At 38.0% G+C, this 19,399-nt stretch overlaps 1 protein-coding gene across 1 annotated transcript; it reads right to left on the bottom strand.

Annotated features, from left to right (window-relative positions):
• Window positions 1-7,363: 7,363 nt before the first annotated feature.
• On the bottom strand, window positions 7,364-17,927 carry LOC143268860 (amine sulfotransferase-like). Its single transcript, XM_076552452.1, has 5 exons — window positions 17,706-17,927; window positions 16,246-16,372; window positions 15,264-15,358; window positions 11,449-11,632; window positions 7,364-7,638 (listed from the first exon to the last, which is right to left on the bottom strand). Exons 1-5 carry the CDS (start codon window positions 17,781-17,783, stop codon window positions 7,517-7,519), a joined length of 606 nt encoding a protein of 201 aa, XP_076408567.1. The 5' UTR covers window positions 17,784-17,927; the 3' UTR covers window positions 7,364-7,516.
• Window positions 17,928-19,399: the final 1,472 nt, after the last annotated feature.

Here is a 19,399-nt window from a genome sequence, read left to right as displayed (position 1 = left end):
ACCACAAGGCTGGGTGCCTCAACAGTCCCTATCAGCCGCTAGAAGCCTGGAAGGTCCCTGGAGACCTGCTGGTCCCTATTCTACAACAAAGGCTTGAAAACACTGGTTCTGACATCAGGGAAGGGGTCAACAGCAGCAGCAGCAGCAACATGGCAAATCCCCAGGGTGGTGAGAGGGAAGGACAAGAGAACAAATGGAGGAAAGCTCTTCCTTCTGCTATACCCTTTATCTGGACTACTATCAGCAGGTTCAACAATTGGGGAGGGTCTTTCCACATCAACCAAGGCAGGACACTTATTTAGGGGAGGCTGTCTACTTAGATATTCTGATTTATTGCACGTTGATGCTAAACCCAACCATAATATCTTCTATTCTTAATCACGGGTAGCAGTTTCTTTAGCAACGGTTTGCTGGCTGTAGAGAGAGCTGTGTTCAATTCACACCTGTGATGAAGGGCAGGGGGGCCAAAATTCAGATGACTGAAATGCTAGGGAAGTCTGGCAAATGGTAGAAATAAACATAGATAAATAAATAGTAGATATAAATATGGACATACATGGGCATTAAAGATTGTCTGGGAGTGTTACTGAGTGAAAGAGTTCTTCAACTCAGTCCCAAGAAAGAAAAAGAATGAAAGAAAGAAGGAAAGAAAGAAAAAAGAAAGAAAGAAAGAAAGAAAGAAAGAAAGAAAGAAAGAAAGAAAGACAGAAAGAAAGAAATAGGGGAGGGAGAAGAAGGAAAAGGGAAGAAGTGCGGAAGGGAGTGGGAAGGTGGGTGGGTAAAGAAAAGGAGTCTAAGAAAAGAACCCCAGAAATGAGAGGTAGAAATAGGAGTGGAAATAAGAGAAATATATTGGAAGAGACTGCTAAATGGGATTATATGTTTCTCAAGGCCATCAAAGTTCCTAAGCAGAATAATGTTAACAAGAAAGAGAGTTGGTGGCTATGTAATAAATGGGAATTGAGCAATGGGTTCCAGGTGCAATGATGTTCCCATGGAAAACTGAGGTTCCAATAGGAGGGTTAGAGAAATGTCAATGGAAGACAGGAGGAAGTATTCCATTCCAGAGAGTAAAGGAATTATCATCCAGGAAGGAAGAGAAGATAAAGCACATCAAGATCGAAGAGAAAAGGAATAACCCACAGTGAACAAGGAGCAAGAAGTGCCAGGACAGGAGGTGCCCTTCAGACGAATGTAGAATTCTTACCCAGAGAGTACACCCTTAGATTCCAACCATCCAAATATACTTACCAGAGTCAATTAACAGTTGTTGGGATGCTAATTGATGGATAGTCCTCACCAATTACTCCCTTCAGTCAGAAGTGAAGTCATAAGCTCTGAACAAATACCTCCCTTGCTCATGGGCTAGATGGTGTGGACCATCTCAGCAGCAGAACAGCTTTGGACTGTACTCAGCTTTCCAGGACCCTACAATAAATCTCCCGTGCTGTAGTGAGTTTTCTCCCCTAATAAATTCCTTCACCCTTTAAGCAGACTCTGTGGATTTCTCACATTATCTGGCACCCAACGTGGGGCTGAGCCCCATGGCCTGTAGCCTCGACTACTCCCTATGCTCCCAGCTCCAAGTGAGTCCCGCAGAACTTCCAAGCTCCTTCTGCCCAGCCTCTGCCGCTCTGTGTCATGCATCTGTGCCATGTGCTGCTACCCACCAGCCCTTTCGTTTGTCCCAGCTTGAGCATACACTCTCTCCACACTGACCTGTTCTGTTGGTGGACAGGGGTGACACAGGGTCTGAAATATTGTTTTTGTAAACGCAAATGCTTCATAATTTCAGATGAATTTTCCACCACATGTCATTTACTTTAAAATAGATTCCACGGGAACTGAGCCCTACTTAACACAGTTTAAGGTACATGCACCAACACCATACCATTTTAAAAGTTAGTTTATGTGTGGCTGTTGCTGAACACTACAGACAACGGGATTGTACGTGGTTTGGCTATAAAATTCTTTTCAAGGCAGAGGTGATGGCTCAATGTGCAAAATATGTGTCTTGGCCTTGCAAGCCTGAGGACCTGAGATGGAATCACTTAAACTCTTGTAGGCCAGATGTGGTAACATGTGTCTATAATCTTGACCTTCCAATGCTGAGGTGGTAGACAGAGACAGGAGAATCCCCAGATGTTCATGAACCAGCTGGACTACATACTCAGAAAATGAACATATCTCAACCAAGATTGAAGGCAATTGTACTCTGACCACCACACATACACCAGCCTGCACTCACATATTGTCATGTATATGCACAAATCTCTCTCTCATATACACATGCACAGCACATACACACACATGCACCAGACATACACTCATGCATACCAGACCAAGAAGAATGAGCCATAAGGCTCCAAACAGAAGAAAAAGTTAGCAAGAAGTTAATGCTACTCACCCTGGTGTGATTTTAGCACAGTGTGCACATGTGTGGTATAATAAGAATGTACCCATTAATATCTAAAAATAATATCCATCAATGAGAAGTTTAAAATACTACAAAAAGATTTCCTATGGGACATAGAATACAAGGAATAGGAATAATTTCAACAATCATTATCAGGAAATCAGAACAAAACAACTGTACAATTAAAAAGAGCCCTGATTTAATCTTTTCTAATATTATTGCCAAATAAAAATAAAAATCAAACAAATACTACATTGGCTCATTGGCATACATGGGATAATAAAAAAAAAGCCCCAGTGGCTTGAAGATGCATGGTATTAATATAGATGTTTATTACTTAATACTGCCTCAGGATTGAAAACAAGATTGTTATCTATTTTTGCAGGTACCCTCTGTATTCAAGAGATCCTCAGCTTGATTTATTTTGAGGGCCACCAGAACAGGACTGGAGACATCCAAATTATCAACAAAGCACCATTCTTAGAGTACAATGTTCATAATTTAGACTTTGTTAAAATGTTATCACCTCGCATCTTCTTTTCCCACTTTCCATATTACTTAGCACCAAAATGTCTCAAGGCAAAAAAGGATAAAGTATATCATCACTCTTTAAACAGATAAAATACTTTACATATTGAATAATAAAATTATTTCAGGATTTCTGCTATGATGCTACATCTCTCTGAACATTCTTGATTATGTCTCCTGGGAATTCTTCCACCAGTTTCCCTAGAATCCTTATCTGTGAATAGAACTTCAGAGTCACAAATACCAGAGTAGTCAACTTATGGAGGTGGTGTATTGTTTCTGAAGAAAGTGGATAATTAGTTATTGCTGAAACCAGCAAAAGACCAATTCTTATGTTTCCTCTCTAGTAACTTGACATGTTGAACTTAAATGTTTGCCAATGTGACAGTTATTGAATGCTTTTGCACACTGGCCTTAATTTGCTTATGTGTACCAGTTAATGAGATCAAGCATGTTTGATATTGATTATCATAATCAGTTCTGATTCTGTGAATGAGTTCTATCATCAGTCCAGTTTGTCATTATTATAATTTTAGTATAATTTTCCTATTGATTTAAATTTTGTCTCTTCTGGATACCAATATGCTTGTGACTTTTCTCATGTTTTGGAACTTTGTATAACTCTGTGATTTAATTTGATTAGTCACATTCTTAATTTTAGTATCATCAAACATACTGACTTTTAAAATATAAATCATTTATTTTCTTTTTCATTACATTTTTATTACTTCAAAAATTCTTTTATTTTAAATATATTCTTCTCCTCCCCCAAGTACTTCCAGATCTTCTCCTCATCCCTATTCGTTCAACTTTAAGTTCTTTCTCAAAAAAATCAAACAAAAGAGGCTGGAGAGATGGCTCAGTGCTTAAGAGCACTGACTGCTCTTCCAGAGGTCCTGAGTTCAATTCCCAGCAACCACATGGTGGCTCACAACCACCTGCAATGAGATCTGGCGCCCTCTTCTGGTATGGTGTTGGTGCATGTACCTTAAACTGTGTTAAGTAGGGCTCAGTTCCCGTGGAATCTATTTTAAAGTAAATGACATGTGGTGGAAAATTCATCTGAAATTATGAAGCATTTGCGTTTACAAAAACAATATTTCAGACCCTGTGTCACCCCTGTCCACCAACAGAACAGGTCAGTGTGGAGAGAGTGTATGCTCAAGCTGGGACAAACGAAAGGGCTGGTGGGTAGCAGCACATGGCACAGATGCATGACACAGAGCGGCAGAGGCTGGGCAGAAGGAGCTTGGAAGTTCTGCAGGACTCACTTGGAGCTGGGAGCATAGGGAGTAGTCGAGGCTACAGGCCATGGGGCTCAGCCCCACGTTGGGTGCCAGATAATGTGAGAAAGCCACAGAGTCTGCTTAAAGGGTGAAGGAATTTATTAGGGGAGAAAACTCACTACAGCACGGGAGATTTATTGTAGGGTCCTGGAAAGCTGAGTACAGTCCAAAGCTGTTCTGCTGCTGAGATGGTCCACACCATCTAGCCCATGAGCAAGGGAGGTATTTGTTCAGAGCTTATGACTGCACTTCTGACTGAAGGGAGTAATTGGTGAAGACTATCCATCAATTAGCATCCCAACAACTGTTAATTGACTCTGGTAAGTATATTTGGATGGTTGGAATCTAAGGGTGTACTCTCTGGGTAAGAATTCTACATTCGTCTGAAGGGCACCTCCTGTCCTGGCACTTCTTGCTCCTTGTTCACTGTGGGTTATTCCTTTTCTCTTCGATCTGGATGTGCTTTATCTTCTCTTTATTCCTTCCTGGATGATAATTCCTTTACTCTCTGGAATGGAATACTTCCTCCTGTCTTCCATTGACATTTCTCTAACCCTCCTATTGGAACCTCATTTTTCCATGGGAACATCATTGCACCTGGAACCCATTGCTCAATTCCCATTTATTACATTGCCATCAACTCTCTTTCTTGTTAACATTATTCTGCTTAGGAACTTTGATGGCCTTGAGAAACATATAATCCCATTTAGCAGTCTCTTCCAATATATTTCTCTTATTTTCACTCCTATTTCTACCTCTCATTTCTGGGGTTCTTTTCTTAGACTCCTTTTCTTTACCCACCCACCTTCCCACTCCCTCACTCCCTTCTTCCCTTTTCCTTCTTCTCCCTCCCCTATTTCTTTCTCTTTCTTTCTTTCTTTCTTTCTTTCTTTCTTTCTTTCTTTCTTTCTTTCTTTCTTTCCTTCTTTCTTTCTTTCTTTTTCTTTCTTGGGACTGAGTTAAAGAACTCTTTCACTCAGTAACACTCCCAGACAATCTTTCATGCCCATGTTTGTCCTCCTTCAAACCTCTACCATATTTATATCTACTATTTATTTATCTATATTTATTTCTATCATTCCCCAGACTTCCCTAGCATTTCAGTCATCTGAATTTTGGCTCCCCCTGCCCTTCATCACAGGTGTGAATTGAACACAGCTGTCTCTACAGCCAACAAACCATGGCTAAAGAAACTGCTACCTGTGATTAAGAATAGAAGATATTATGGTTGGGTTTAGCATCAACGTGCAATAAATCAGAATATCTAAGTAGACAGCCTCCCCTAAATAAGTGTCCTGCCTTGGTTGATGTGGAAAGACCCTCCCCAATTGTTGAACCTGCTGATAGTAGTCCAGATAAAGGGTATAGCAGAAGGAAGAGCTTTCCTCCATTTGTTCTCTTGTCCTTCCCTCTCACCACCCTGGGGATTTGCCCTGTTGCTGCTGCTGCTGCTGTTGACCCCTTCCCTGATGTCAGAACCAGTGTTTTCAAGCCTTTGTTGTAGAATAGGGACCAGCAGGTCTCCAGGGACCTTCCAGGCTTCTAGCGGCTGATAGGGACTGTTGAGGCACCCAGCCTTGTGGTTGAACAACCAATGGTTGTCACCCGACTCCTCATGCCTAGTGAGAGCCATTGTGGAAATGCACTGGCTGCTCAGGTACACATCCTCAAGGACATAGTAACTGCTGTGTGCTCAGCTCTCAGGTGTGAGACTGTTGTTGTTACTATTTTAAAACTGAGTTAATAAATTCACATGCATCTAATTCACTAGGACAGACTTTGGAGACATTTAAGTATGTTCTAGATATTTCCCCAGTCACTAGCTTAAAATTTAGTTCACAGTATCAATTACATTATATGTAAGGTTGAAAGAAAATCTTAAGTGCATTGTCCACAAATGTTGATAAAAATAGTAATAACGATTCATTATATATAAGTATAAAGTCATCAAACAACAAAAATAATCAACTAAAAGTTTAGATCTGTTAAAGTAGGGAATACATCTTCTTCCCTCTTTTCCAGTTCTTGTCAATTCTGAATTTTATTCAATGTTTGGTTATAATTTTCCAAATTAAAAATTCTAATATCCCCCTGTGGTGGTATTCTAATTATACAGAAATGTGATTTTGATTGTATGTTAATAAATAAAGTTGCCCAGGGGTCAGAGCTATTAGAGCCATAGACAGAGTGTGGCAGTGGTGGCACACGCCTTTAATCCCATAGATCTCTGTGTGTTCAGGGATACAGCCAGCATTGGAGACATATGCCTTTAAGACCTAAGGGGCTGTACATTCAGACAGTGACGAGGCAGTCACGTGTTTGGGTTTACAACCAATGAGAAGGCAGAACAATAATACTATAAAAAATACGTACAGACAGGATATAGCTCTCTTTCGGGAAGCTGGGACACAGAGGAGGAAGGGTGAGATTTTAGCTCTGAGCTCTGACCTCTTGGCTTTCTCTTTTACATTGTTTCTGTGTTTCTTATTTAATAAGACAGTTGGTTACATCTACATCCCCCTCCTGATTTCTTGAATCAGCGAAAGTTCAAGATTCATTGTGTGAATGGGAAGATGTTTTTTTTTTTATACAAAAAAATTTAATTTTTATTTCCATTGGTGTTCTGCCCACACTCATGTCTGTATGAGAGTGTTTGATCACATGGACTGGAGTTATAGATAATTATGAGCTGCCATGTTGGTGCTGGGAATTTAACCAGAGTCTTCTACAGGCTGAGCCATTTCTCCAGAGTTCTTGATCCAAAATTTCATCATGGAAGATGAAGAAAAATTGTCCACTAAAGAGAACTCTTTGGGGGGCTGGAGAGATGGCTCAGAGGTTAAGAGCACTGCTTGCTCTTCCAAAAGTCCTGAGTTCAATTCCCAGCAACCACATGGTGGCTCACAACCATCTGCAATGAGATCTGGTGCCCTCTTCTGGCCTGCAGGGATACATGCAGACAGAACACTGTATACATAATAATAAATAAATTTTTTTTTTTTAAAAAAAGAGAACTCTTTGCAGTGATTTTCCTACATCACAAAGCACCATGTTTTATGCTTTTAGTGCACAGTACCAATGCTAACTAGAACCAAACTAATTTAATTTTGAAATTTGAAATCATTCATTAAACTTATTGCAATTTATCCAGGCATAGTTTACTCATTTTGTTCCTTAATAAAGTTTGGCATTTAATGATTAAGATACAGAACATATCAATATTGATATAAAATTAGGCCTTCTGCTTAATTGACTTTTATGTTTCTTTTATACTAACATTAGAATTCTATTCTTCATTTACATCCCAGACAAACTTCAAGGGAAAATTTTTCATGTTCCTCTTGAATATCATGTCAAATCTTTCATTCTGCTGCACAGTTAAATGATGTTTCCAGTCTCCAATGGTACCTAGTGGGATAAGCACAGGGATAGGCACATAGGTGAGTAAATGAAACTATCAAAGCAAAGGTCACTCTGAGCAACTTCAGTATCTTCTCCAACCCATGCAAAGTCATTGTGAGTTCTCTGTGGAGTTTAGTACCTCACCTTTCTTTATGGAAGACTGAGCAGTGAAAGAAACCTATGCAATAACACAGCAAATACATTAGATCACTGTCCCTTGCATTATCTAACCAGTCATAACCAATCTTTAGCAGAAAACAAAAACCCTAACAAATATAAATACATGAGAAATATTAATTGATACAATGCAGCATATATCCCAAGGTTGTAGCTGCATATGCTCATGTTTCAGTCTTCCATTTTATCTCACTGGTCTATATGTCTATTTTATGTCAGTACCATAGTGATTTTATTATTATAGCTTTATAATGTATTTTAAAATCTAAAATGGAAATCCCTACAATATTATTTTTTTTGGTCATGCTGGCTTTGGCTATCCAAGGTATTTTATAATTTCATATGAATTTTGGGTTGGCCTTTTTTATATTTCTGGGAAGAATGTTGCGGATATTTTGATTGGAGTTGCACTGTATCCATAAATTCCTTTTGGTAAGATAGTCATTTTCTCTATCTATCTTAAATCTCCCAATTCGTGAACATGGGAGGTCTTTCCAGTTTCTAATGTCTTCCTAAAAACTATTCACAGATTTAAACTTTTCATTGCCGAGGTCTTTCACCTTCTTAGTGGGGTTTATTCGAGGATATTTTATTGCCTTTGACGCTCTTGTAAGTGGGAATATGTCCATCATGTCTTTCTTTACATGTATGTTGTTGATGTGTAGAAAGGCTACATATTTTTGTAAACTGGTTCCATATATTCAGAACTCTGCTGAAATTGTTGGTTGTTTCTACAGGTTGTTGTTGGAATTTTAGGGTTCTTTTATGTATAATATCATATCATATTCAAATAGGGATAATTTGGCTTCTTCTTTTCCTGTTTGTATCTCTTGAATTTCCTTCTCTTGTCTTGTGCTACTGCTTCAGTCGCTTTGTTAAAAAGAGAAGTGGACACAGTGGACAGTCCTGTCTCATTCCTGGTTTTCATGAGACAGCTTTAAGGTTTTCTCAATTCAGGATAATGTCGGCTGTACATTTGTCATAGATAGTCTTTATTATGTGAAGGTGTGTTCCCTCCACTCCGAGTCTCTCTAGAACTGATATCATAAAAGTATGTTAGATTTTGTCAAAGGCTTTTTCTGCATCTTTTGTGATAATCATGTGATTATTGTCTCTAAGTACATTTATATGGTTCATTACATTTATGGACTTACATATGTTGAGTCAGCTCCACATTGCTGGGATAAAGCTAACTACTTAAGGCTTGTAAGGTCGTGGATTTTATTTTATTTTTATTTTTTACTTTTTTTTTGAGACAGGGCTTCTTTATGTAATGCTGGCTGTCCTGGAACTTGCTTTGTAGAGCATGCTGGCTTTAATCTTAGAGATTGGCCTCCATGTGCCTCCAAAGTTCTGGGATTAAAGGCATGTGATGCCATGCCCCAGAAAGGTCATGGTTTTTAGAAAAGAACCTACTGCCACCAGTTTAAAAGACGAGAACAATTCCTAGCTGCATTCTAAAATATATCCCTATACCACAGATAAGTGTAGCTCTCATGCTTCATCAAAGAAATTTCTCTTTAAACAAACAGAAACCATTACAGAAAACCATAACAGTTCATAATGCAGCACCGATGGCTTCTGCAGAGTTCAGCACCAAGGAACACACCTAAAACAGGAATCCTGAACCTAAGAGTCAGGGAACATTGTGGAAGAGGGGGCAGAAAGATCTTAAGAGTGATACTGTGCCTCCTAGAAGTGACAGAGATGCTCTACCCCATGATATCTGAAGAACATAGCTGCCTAAGCAGGGCCTGAACAATGATAACGTCAATGGGCACGCTAACAAGGAAGGAGGAACTTTCAAGGGTCCCACCCCTAGACACTGAAGAGGCAACTAGTGAGGGCTGAGAGAAGGAGAACTGACCATTCAAGGATGAGCCCACTAACTGGTTAACCAATACGAAGTGGTTAGCCCTGAAACCATACACCACATGACTATTGCTAGAAGAGGTCAGCAGGTTGTGTTTATGTACTTAGGCACTGACATACGTAACACTAAGAATCAAAACAAGGCCGTCAGTTTAAGAGGGAGAGAGGAGAGCACATGGGAGAGGCGGGAGGGAAGGGGCACGCCAAGGGTTAGAAGGGCAGGGAAGGAGGCAAATGATACAATATCTTAATTAAAATTTCTAATAAAAATTAAAGAGTATGTAAAGGCCAGAAAAAATGTAATTGCATAGTGCCACAATTAGAGGACTTTTACAAAAAATTATTTTGTTATTTACCCCAAATGTGTGCTTCATGTGTGTGTGTGTGGGAGAGACATACATATGATTCAAACTTGTCAATTCCTCAATTTTTATTGTAAAATTAAATCCAAAGACTTTCAATTAATGACGCTAAGGTCACAGAGGGCAACGCTGTCGCCACTGTTACATTCTACAGTGCACATATTTACAACCACCATTACAGCCTTTTAAAATGGAAACAAGCACATGATATTTTCTGCTAGAACATGTGATTATACAAACTGTTTTCCTTGCATTTGAAGGACAGCAAACTAGCATTGGTATGAGACTTGATGAGCATTGGTCTAGTTGGAGAATAAGAAGTAAAGGGATGTTAAATGGGAGAAGAGGGAAAAAAAGGAACATTTTTGTAAGTTATCAAAATCTACATCAATTTCAATAAAACATTCAAAAACTATTTACAGCCAATGTCCATCATTATCATGGTAAGCGATGAATTATCGAAAAGTAATCAAAACACACGTCAAGTTACATTATGGAATGTTATATTAAATGATATAATAAATTAAAATTTTGACTTAGGAGGTTAAAGAGTATCAGTTTAGGGGAGGCCATTCTTTCTTGACAGCTGCTGACACACAATTAGGTCACAATACCTGCGTATGGTTGTCCATGCCTGTGTCCCCACCACGTGGGAGGTAGAGGCAATGCTAGGAGTTAGAGGTAACCCTCAGTTACACATAGCAAGTTCAAAACCGGCCTGAGTCACATGCATGAGGCCATGTCTCAGAAGTGAAAATAAAATCTCGGTTGGTTGATACAAAAGCAAATCACAGAAGACACAACTGTAATTACTGTAATGAAGGAGGGTGGCACACGAGGATGGAGCAATTTAACCTCCTTCACTCCAGATACACAGCAGGATATATTTTATAATATCCTGAAGGAAATAAACAGAAGTAAAATAAAAATTCTTCTGGACTAATCCAAACGCGATGCCTCAAGTCTATTCCCAGCACTTGCAAGCAAGAGGCAGGAGGAAACCAAGTTCTAGGCCAGCCTGAGCTACACAGTGTCTGTGATCCAGCCTGGACCACGTAGCATGACTTTCTTTCAAAATAAATAAAATCACCCAGTTTAGAACTGTTTCCTCTAAAATATCCATTGCCTAGGTCAAGACTGCGGACATGCCTTCAAAGAATTGAGTCATATGAGCTCTAAAGAAGGAAAGCCACACTTGTAAAACTATCATGTTTCTTACTAAAATACCATTAAATTTCTGGAGAAACTATTAGTTCATTGTCCATTAAGATTTATTATGTTCTCTAGATTCCCAGTACCCTTATCACCTGGAGAAACACATTGGAAGCACAGTACTTTTGCTCCAAGGGAAGAGATTCGGGGAAGTATGAGTACTTTTATTACTACACATAAAGGTGTTTCTCACCTTTGCGCAAGAAATAGCCTTTGTTTCTCTCCCCAATTTCATTTTTTATAAAATTATCATAATTTGCTCGTGGGTCAGATTTCATGTTCTGAAACGTAGCTTGTCTCACAACAGCATCCACATCTTCTTTACTCAGTTTTTTCTCCAGAAAACTGCAGATTTTAAGCACTGAGTTCCTGAGGTCCTAGAGAAGTCATGGATTGAGAAATTAATGACTTTATGATGGAGGTGTGAGTTTCAACCAACCCTGTGACATGAACACTAAAATTCCCTCCTGGATAGCAAAGATGGCTGAACAAAAGCAAAGGGGAAAATAAATTAATATGATTATTTCAATTGATAATAGAAAAAACTTTCTGTAAAACATAGCACATAGCAGTAGAAAGTATTTCAAATCAAAAGGCTGCATGTAAACACATATAATCAATCTTAGTAGTAGATATAGATATAAAGACTTTCAGGTGGTGTTGGAATCACTCAAACATTCCAACCTCTCTTTACTACAACATTGATAATAAAGAACAGAACAATTGGGCAACAAAAGGTAAAAGAGATTGTAATCTAGAAGCATGCTAAGTAGATCATGTGGTTTCCAGTGCAGAAAATGCTAACAAATACCAATGCCGTTTTACAATGGTGTAGTGTACAAAATCAAAACCATACAAATACCAGGTGAATTTCTATACATTAATAAGGAAACTGCATCAACAACACTAAAAATCTTAGCATTAAAGTTAAGAAAGGCAGTGAGACTAGCCTATTGAAATATCCAGCCATTACTGAAAAAATACAAGATAACAAACAGACAATTGTCTAATATAAAAGAATTGCAAAACAGTAACTTTAAGGTAACACCCAAAACAATCTGCATTCAGTGAAGTTCTTAAGATCTCAATTAAAATAGAAAAACCCATTGCAAAATTTATTTGAAAAGATACTAAATGGGTAAATAACCTTGAAAGAAGTGGTTAAGTTTGCAGTATTCATACTTTCCAGATTTCAAAAGTTAGTAAAAAATCATGGAACCCAAAAATGCTATAGTCATTCTATAAATAGAGAATGTGACACAAATTCTTTTTCTGGAACTCCATCAATCATTTTAATCAACTGTCGTAATTTCTATAAATGGCTATGCATTAAATTACTGTTACTTGAAACAAAATGTTTGATAAAAATATATATACTAAAATTTTAAATATGAAATTGTGACTTCCATTTTTATGAAAAAAAACAATGGACAAAAAAAGTCCAGATAGACCCTGAGAAAATATTGGTATCTGATTTCAACACCTCATTTTCAATTCTAAATAGGCCATCCAAATTAAAAATCAACATAGAAAACTCAGTTAAATTTCATTACAGATTAAAAAGATATAACAACTATTTACAGAACACTTTATCTATATCTGTCTGACTTCTATTGTGATAAAACACTGACCAAAACAATGTGGGAAGAAAAGGAATTATTTCACCTTGGAGGTGATAGTCCATCATCAAGAGAAGTCAGGAACTGAAGGCAGGAACTGAGGTAGAGTGTGGGGAATGCTCCTCATGGCATTCTCACCCAGCATTCCTTTCTTTATCTTTCTTTCATGTGAAAGGAACTTATGTGGCCCATACAATAACTACATCATAGTTAGTAACTTACTTCTACAAATAGCTTCACTGTTCAATGACCATGAAGGGACTTGAAGAAATGGAAAGCACATTAGACAGAAATAGAATCAGATTACCTGAAAACTTTAACTATAAGTCTGGTTATTAATTCAAGGAGACAAAATTAAAAATTATCCAAAAACCTAGACTCTGACTGAGAATGTAGATTAAAAGGAGAACATTTGTATGGCATGCATGAGACTCCAGTTTCAATTACCAGCATAGAAACAAACAAAACCAAGATACTCAAAATAATGTATCAGATTAGATATTGAGTGCAAGAGCATTTACCATGAATAACAGTGTAGATCTTATGCAATTAAAAATAGGCCCACGAGGGGGCAGTGATGGCACACACCTTTAATCCCAGCACTTGAGATGCAGAGGCAGAGGGATCTCTTTTAGTTTGAGGCCAGCCTGGTCTGCAGAGGGTGATCCAGGACAGGCACCAAAACTACACAGAGAAACCCTGTCTCGGAAAAAAAAGGCCCACAATATAACACAATGACAACATTCCTTGTTGTATTCCAATGAAAATAAAGTCAGCATTCCAAAACTTAACTGGCATCCAATGTTGTTGCATTCTTCTCCCTAGTCAAAGCATGGAATGTGCCTAGATGCCAATCAATGTATAAAAGAATAAAAAAAAACACTATAAATACAAAAATAGAGTATTATTTAGACACAAAGTATAGTTGGAAGATTTCCTGTCGCTTGCCTGGTCTGTGGTCGGGACAAATCTCTCACCCACAGTCCCATAGCCTTTTATAAAATAATCACACAGAGGCTTAATATTATTTATAACTGCTTGGCCATTAGCTCAGGCTTATTACTGATTAGCTCTTACACTTAAATTAACCCATAATTCTTATTTATGTTTAGCCACATGCCTTGGTACCTTTTCTCAGTTCTGCCTTGTCATCTTGCTTCCTCTGTGTCTGGCTGGTGAACCTGACTCTGCCCTTCCTCTTCCCAGAATTCTCCTTGTCTCCTCGCCACACCTTTACTTATTGACTGGCTACTGGCTAATCAGTGTTTTATTAACCAGTGTACAAGAGCCAGGTTTCAAACAGCCAACTCATGCAATGAGCACAGGACCTCCCAAACAGATCAAGCCAATCAACTGTCTCACCTATTCAGAGGGCCTGATCCAGTTGGGGGCCCCTCAGCCTTTGGTTCATAGTTCATGTGTTTCCATTCATTTGGCTATTTGTCCCTGTGCTTTATCCAACCTTGGCTTCTGGGGCTTATGCAGGGATGCTTGGCTCAGTCTGGGAGGAGGGGACTGGACCTGCCTGGACTGAGTCTACCAGGTTGATCTCAGTCCTCGGGGGAGGCTTTGCCCTGGAGGAGGTGGGAATAGGGGGTGTGCTGGGGGGAAGGGGAAGGGGGCAGGAGGGGGGAGAACAAGGGAATCCGTGGCTGATAATGTAGAACTGAATGGTATTGTAAAATAAAATAAAAGGGAAAAAAGAGCATTATCCCACAGCATTTCCCCTTTTCTGTCTAATTGAGAAGGAATGTTTTAACTTTAACATAGTAAAGTTACATATAAAGAACAGTTATCAAGCAAGAATTACAGTTACAATATCTAGTCCATTAGTATTCAAATACAACAAAGAAAAGTAAAAATCTGTGTCGGTAATGGATGAACCTTAAAACATCAGATTAAGTGAAATCAAGCAATACAAAGAAATAGAAATCAAATCTCTTTCCTATGGAGATAAAAAAAAAAGTAATGGTCTTTCTGAAAGTCAAACTATGGTTATTAGGAATTGGTCAGAGTCCTGAGAAAACAATCGGTGGAGTAAGAGTGATTGGATAAGACCAATGCATGCTGTGTTCATGAATGTCAATACCCCACTGGATCTACTAATACAAATAATTAAAGAGGGTTGATAATATCATTAAAAGATAAGTCTATTCTAGACAAATAAGGTTGTCTTATTGACACAGGTGGATACATTAGAAGGAATCACAAGAGATGACCACTGGGAAAAGAAAACCTCGGGACAGACCAATCAATAAAGGAGAGGCTGGCTGACAGGAACCTCCTTCAATACTGAACCCAGGGAAGAGTGTGATATGAGGACATCTGGGAGTGTGTTGTTTAAACTCAGAGATGAGAAATAATTTTCAAAACATCTTTCTCATCTTACCTTCTTCATATCTTCATAGCTCAGGAACATAATATTGAAATCATGTCTGTGTTCATACCAGCCTCTGATGTGGTCAAACCAACAGCTTCCTACCACTGAAGGGAAGATAAGTGAGTAACAAAGTCACGACACTATACTTATTGAACAGCAAACTTTATTTGTTCTTTTCTGGTTTAGACTGCTCAGAAATAAAAATGAAGTCCCTCCAACTGGATGTCTACCTGACTATTTTAAAAGAGTTATTTTTGTGTAACAATTACACAAGGCTCATACCAACCTACCAACCTACCTATTTAGGGATGTAGCAAGACAGACATTGAGAAAGTCTTGGGTCAGGGGCTGGAGAGACTGCTCAGTGGTAAAAGCACTGCTGCTCTTGCTGAGGACCCGGATGTGATTCTCTGCACCCACAAGGGGGATCAGAAAACATATGTAAGGTCAAGTGTCTGAATTCAAAGTTATCCTTAAGGGATGTTCATATTTCTCCTCTCTCTGAAGTCATGTGTCTTCATTTCTCGTATCCTCTCTCTGAATAAGTGTGTTTCCTTGCTACAATGAAGCAGAACCTGACTATAATTTTAGCAATGTGTGAGATCCTGATTCCACACCCCACAGCCTCTTTCACTAGTCAATTTTCCTCAGTAGTAGCATGTATAATTCCAGTTTCCCAACAAGTGTGTGCCACTGAGAGCACACCCTCACCCTCACCTTCTGCTGCGTGACTCTTTTTATGTCATTAGCTAGAAAGAATGCATAAAATGTTTGCAAGTCTCTTGTTGTCTAGCCAAAGTACTTCCTAAATAATACAACGCTGCAAGCTGGTACCCCTCAAATGGTGTGAACAACAGCAGGGTAATTATTGTGTATCAGATTATGTTGGTCCACTGCCCCCTCCATCTCTTAGATATATGTTCCCTACTTTGAGATGGCTTAAATATCATCTGTACTTTATAAACTAGTGAGAGGGAATAAACAAAGTTACCTTTTCCATCTAGAAATTTTTCCAGATACTGGTCTATGGTACCTGTAGATTCTAAGGAAACCACCCAATTTGAAAAATGAAAAAACGAGATCAAAACATCTTTGGGATTTCTGTAAATGTAAATAATCTGCAGAGAAAAAAAACACCGAGATGCTTTAGTAATTCTTGGTTATTCTAATAAGTTCTGAACAATTATATAATAGTTCTTATCCAAATAAATCTTTATTTTCATCTAGGTAATATTTATGAAAATGCAGTTGATTATCAACTTTTTGTTTCATGTTATAAAAATTGAATACTTCCATTTACATAGTATTTCACATGTGTACAAGAACACAGGTCATATCCTAGAAATATATTATTTGTAAAGTTGATAAATATGGTAAACATGTTTTCCATATAGTTTAATGCTATAGCAACTGATAGTCATTGAGTTTTTGAGCTATTTTATATATAGCACTGGAAATAAGTGGAAATATAAGAATGAACTATTATGTTGGTACAAGCATTAACAGCATGTACATGTAATTTAAAAAGACATTTTCTCTGCTATTATAAATAATTAGCAAGTTTATTAAGAGTATCAGGAAAACAAATGCATTTCTAGTCTTGAAACGAGGAAATATTTCTTAAATAAAGTATTGTTGTTATATTAGGCTTTTGTTTGTGTTTTGAGAAAGAACTTTATTGTACTTAAATTTGGGTGGATAGGGATGTGGAGAGGATCTGAAAGGACCTGGGGGAGGGGAAGAATATATTCAAAACATATTTAAATTTAAAATTGCTTTAAATGATAAAAACACAATAAAAAGAAAATAAGTAAATAATGAATTTATATTTTAAAAAGTCAATATGTTTGATTATACTTAAATTAAGAATGGTACTAATCAATTTGAACCACAAAGTTACACAAAGTTCTAAAACAGGAGAAAGGCCACAAGTATAAGTCTATTAGTATGCAGAAGTGATGGAATTCATATCAGTAGGAAAATTACACTAAAGTTATAATAATGAAAAGCTGGACCAGTGGTAGAACCTTTCCACCGAATTATAATAGGTCCTGGTCAATAAATATCAGCATGTGTCATCTCATTATTGAGCCCAGAAGGAAAACTTAAGACCATTGTGAGTGGGCATTCAATAACTGCCACACTGGCAAACATTTAAGCCCAACGTGTCAAGTTACTAGAGGAAAAAACGAGAAGTGATCCTTTGCTGGCTCCAGCAACAAGTTCCGAAATACTACACCACCTCCATACGCTGACTACTCTGGTATTTGTGAGTCTGCTGTTCTATTCACATATAAAGGTTCTACAGAGGCTGGTGGAAGGGTGTCCAGGAGACACACTCAAGAATGTTCAGAGAGAGGTATCATCATAGCATAAATACTGAAATTATTTTGTTATCCAACACTTAAGATATTTTATCTGTTCAAAAAGTGACTAAGCTCCATGACATACTTTAGCCTTTTTCTCCTTGAGACCTTTTGGTACTAAGTAATATGCGAGGTGGGAAGAAAAGATGCGTGGTGACGGCATTTTGACATAGTCTAAATTGTGAATATTGTACTCAAAGAACGGTGCTCTGTCCACTGTTGGCACGTTTTCAGTCCTGTTTCGGTGGCCCTCAAAATAAATCAAGCTGAGGATCTGCTGAGTCCAGATGGTACCTGTGAAAATAGATAACAATCCTGTTTTCAGTCTTGAGGTAGGCTTAAGTAATAACTATCTGTGGTAATACCATCCATCTTAAAGTGATTGATGCTTTTTTAATATTCCATGTATGCTAACACACAAAGGTAGTTTTTATTTATTTTTAATCTATACTTAACAATAACATTAGAAGAGATAAAATCAAGGGTTCTGAGTTCCCTTTTTAATTGTATAGTTATTTTGTTCTGATTTCTTGACAGTGATTATTCACATTATTCCTATAGCTTCTCTGTATTCTATATTCCATGAGAAGCCTCTTTGTAGTATTTCAAACTTCTAATTGGCAACTATTATTTGTAGATTAATGGGTACGTTCTTATAATACCACACATGTTCACACTTTGCTAAAATTACTTCTTGGTACTGTTTGGAGCCTTATGACTTATTTCTTCTTGATCTTCATAAATATAATTATCTAGGGTATTGGATGCCCTCTCACTGTGTGTTACAGGCAGTCCTGTTCCTCTCTGAGACTTTCTTAGAAGTTCGCTGTCACAGTTTTAGAAAACTTAACAAAATTGACATGCATTCAGTTCCTTCCTTTTTTGTGCTTCTTAAGCCCAATGCTAGGTGTCCAAGTTCCTGTGAATAAATACACTGTAGGGAAAGAAGAGGTCCAGGTTTCCGGTTTACTGACTGATTCTTGGGTTAGTAACCATTCAAGTAAGATAACAACAATGAAACTCTTTGGGAAATACTTACAAACACCCAACCCTATTTCCACTTCAAATGAGTGTGGGTGTGATCAAATGTAATGGTACTAGTGTTTGACCTTATTTATTAATGATGACTCAAAATGATTTGCCCATGTAAATTTTGACATGAGCATTCACTCTCATTATTCTGAGGATGAGATTATGGTGAATTCCATCAAACTGTCCCTGCGATTTTGAAATGACCGTTTTAGAAGATATCGCAGACTCCAGAGGTGTAACAACTAAAGTGTCTGATCTCTTGCATGGCTCATAACCATCCATAACCATTGTTCTAGCCTTCATCCAAGACCTCCAGGAGCAGCTAGTCATTCTCTAGGGAATACCAGGTTATTTAAGGCACAAAACCAAGGGTGGGATAGGATGAAGATGCTTGGTTTACACTTTTCTCTCATTGCCATGATGAGGACAGGTTGGCAATTGGCAGTATGGACCACAGCCAGGATACAGATCATGTTGCAGTGTGTAAATGTACATCTAGACAAATGGGTCCCAGGTCCATAAAAGGAAGAATCTCCTAAAATATTTCTGTAAACCTTGGTGTGGTCATACACTGGAAAAATAAAATTAATCTCCAAATAACTATTTTGTCTCACAAAGAAATACCTAAGAGGAGCTTCCAGAACACAGGAATAGGTGAAGATTGGTGGGAAATGACCCTTTAAAGGAAAGCCATGCTTGCTGTTGGCTGTACTGCTAACTGTAAAACAAAACAAAACACAAACCCCT

Source organism: Peromyscus maniculatus, chromosome 16, assembly GCF_049852395.1.
Source record: "Peromyscus maniculatus bairdii isolate BWxNUB_F1_BW_parent chromosome 16, HU_Pman_BW_mat_3.1, whole genome shotgun sequence".
Taxonomy (NCBI): Eukaryota; Metazoa; Chordata; class Mammalia; order Rodentia; family Cricetidae; genus Peromyscus; species Peromyscus maniculatus.
The sequence above is the reverse complement of the archived record's forward strand: the minus strand, read 5'-3'. Positions and strand labels throughout refer to the sequence as shown.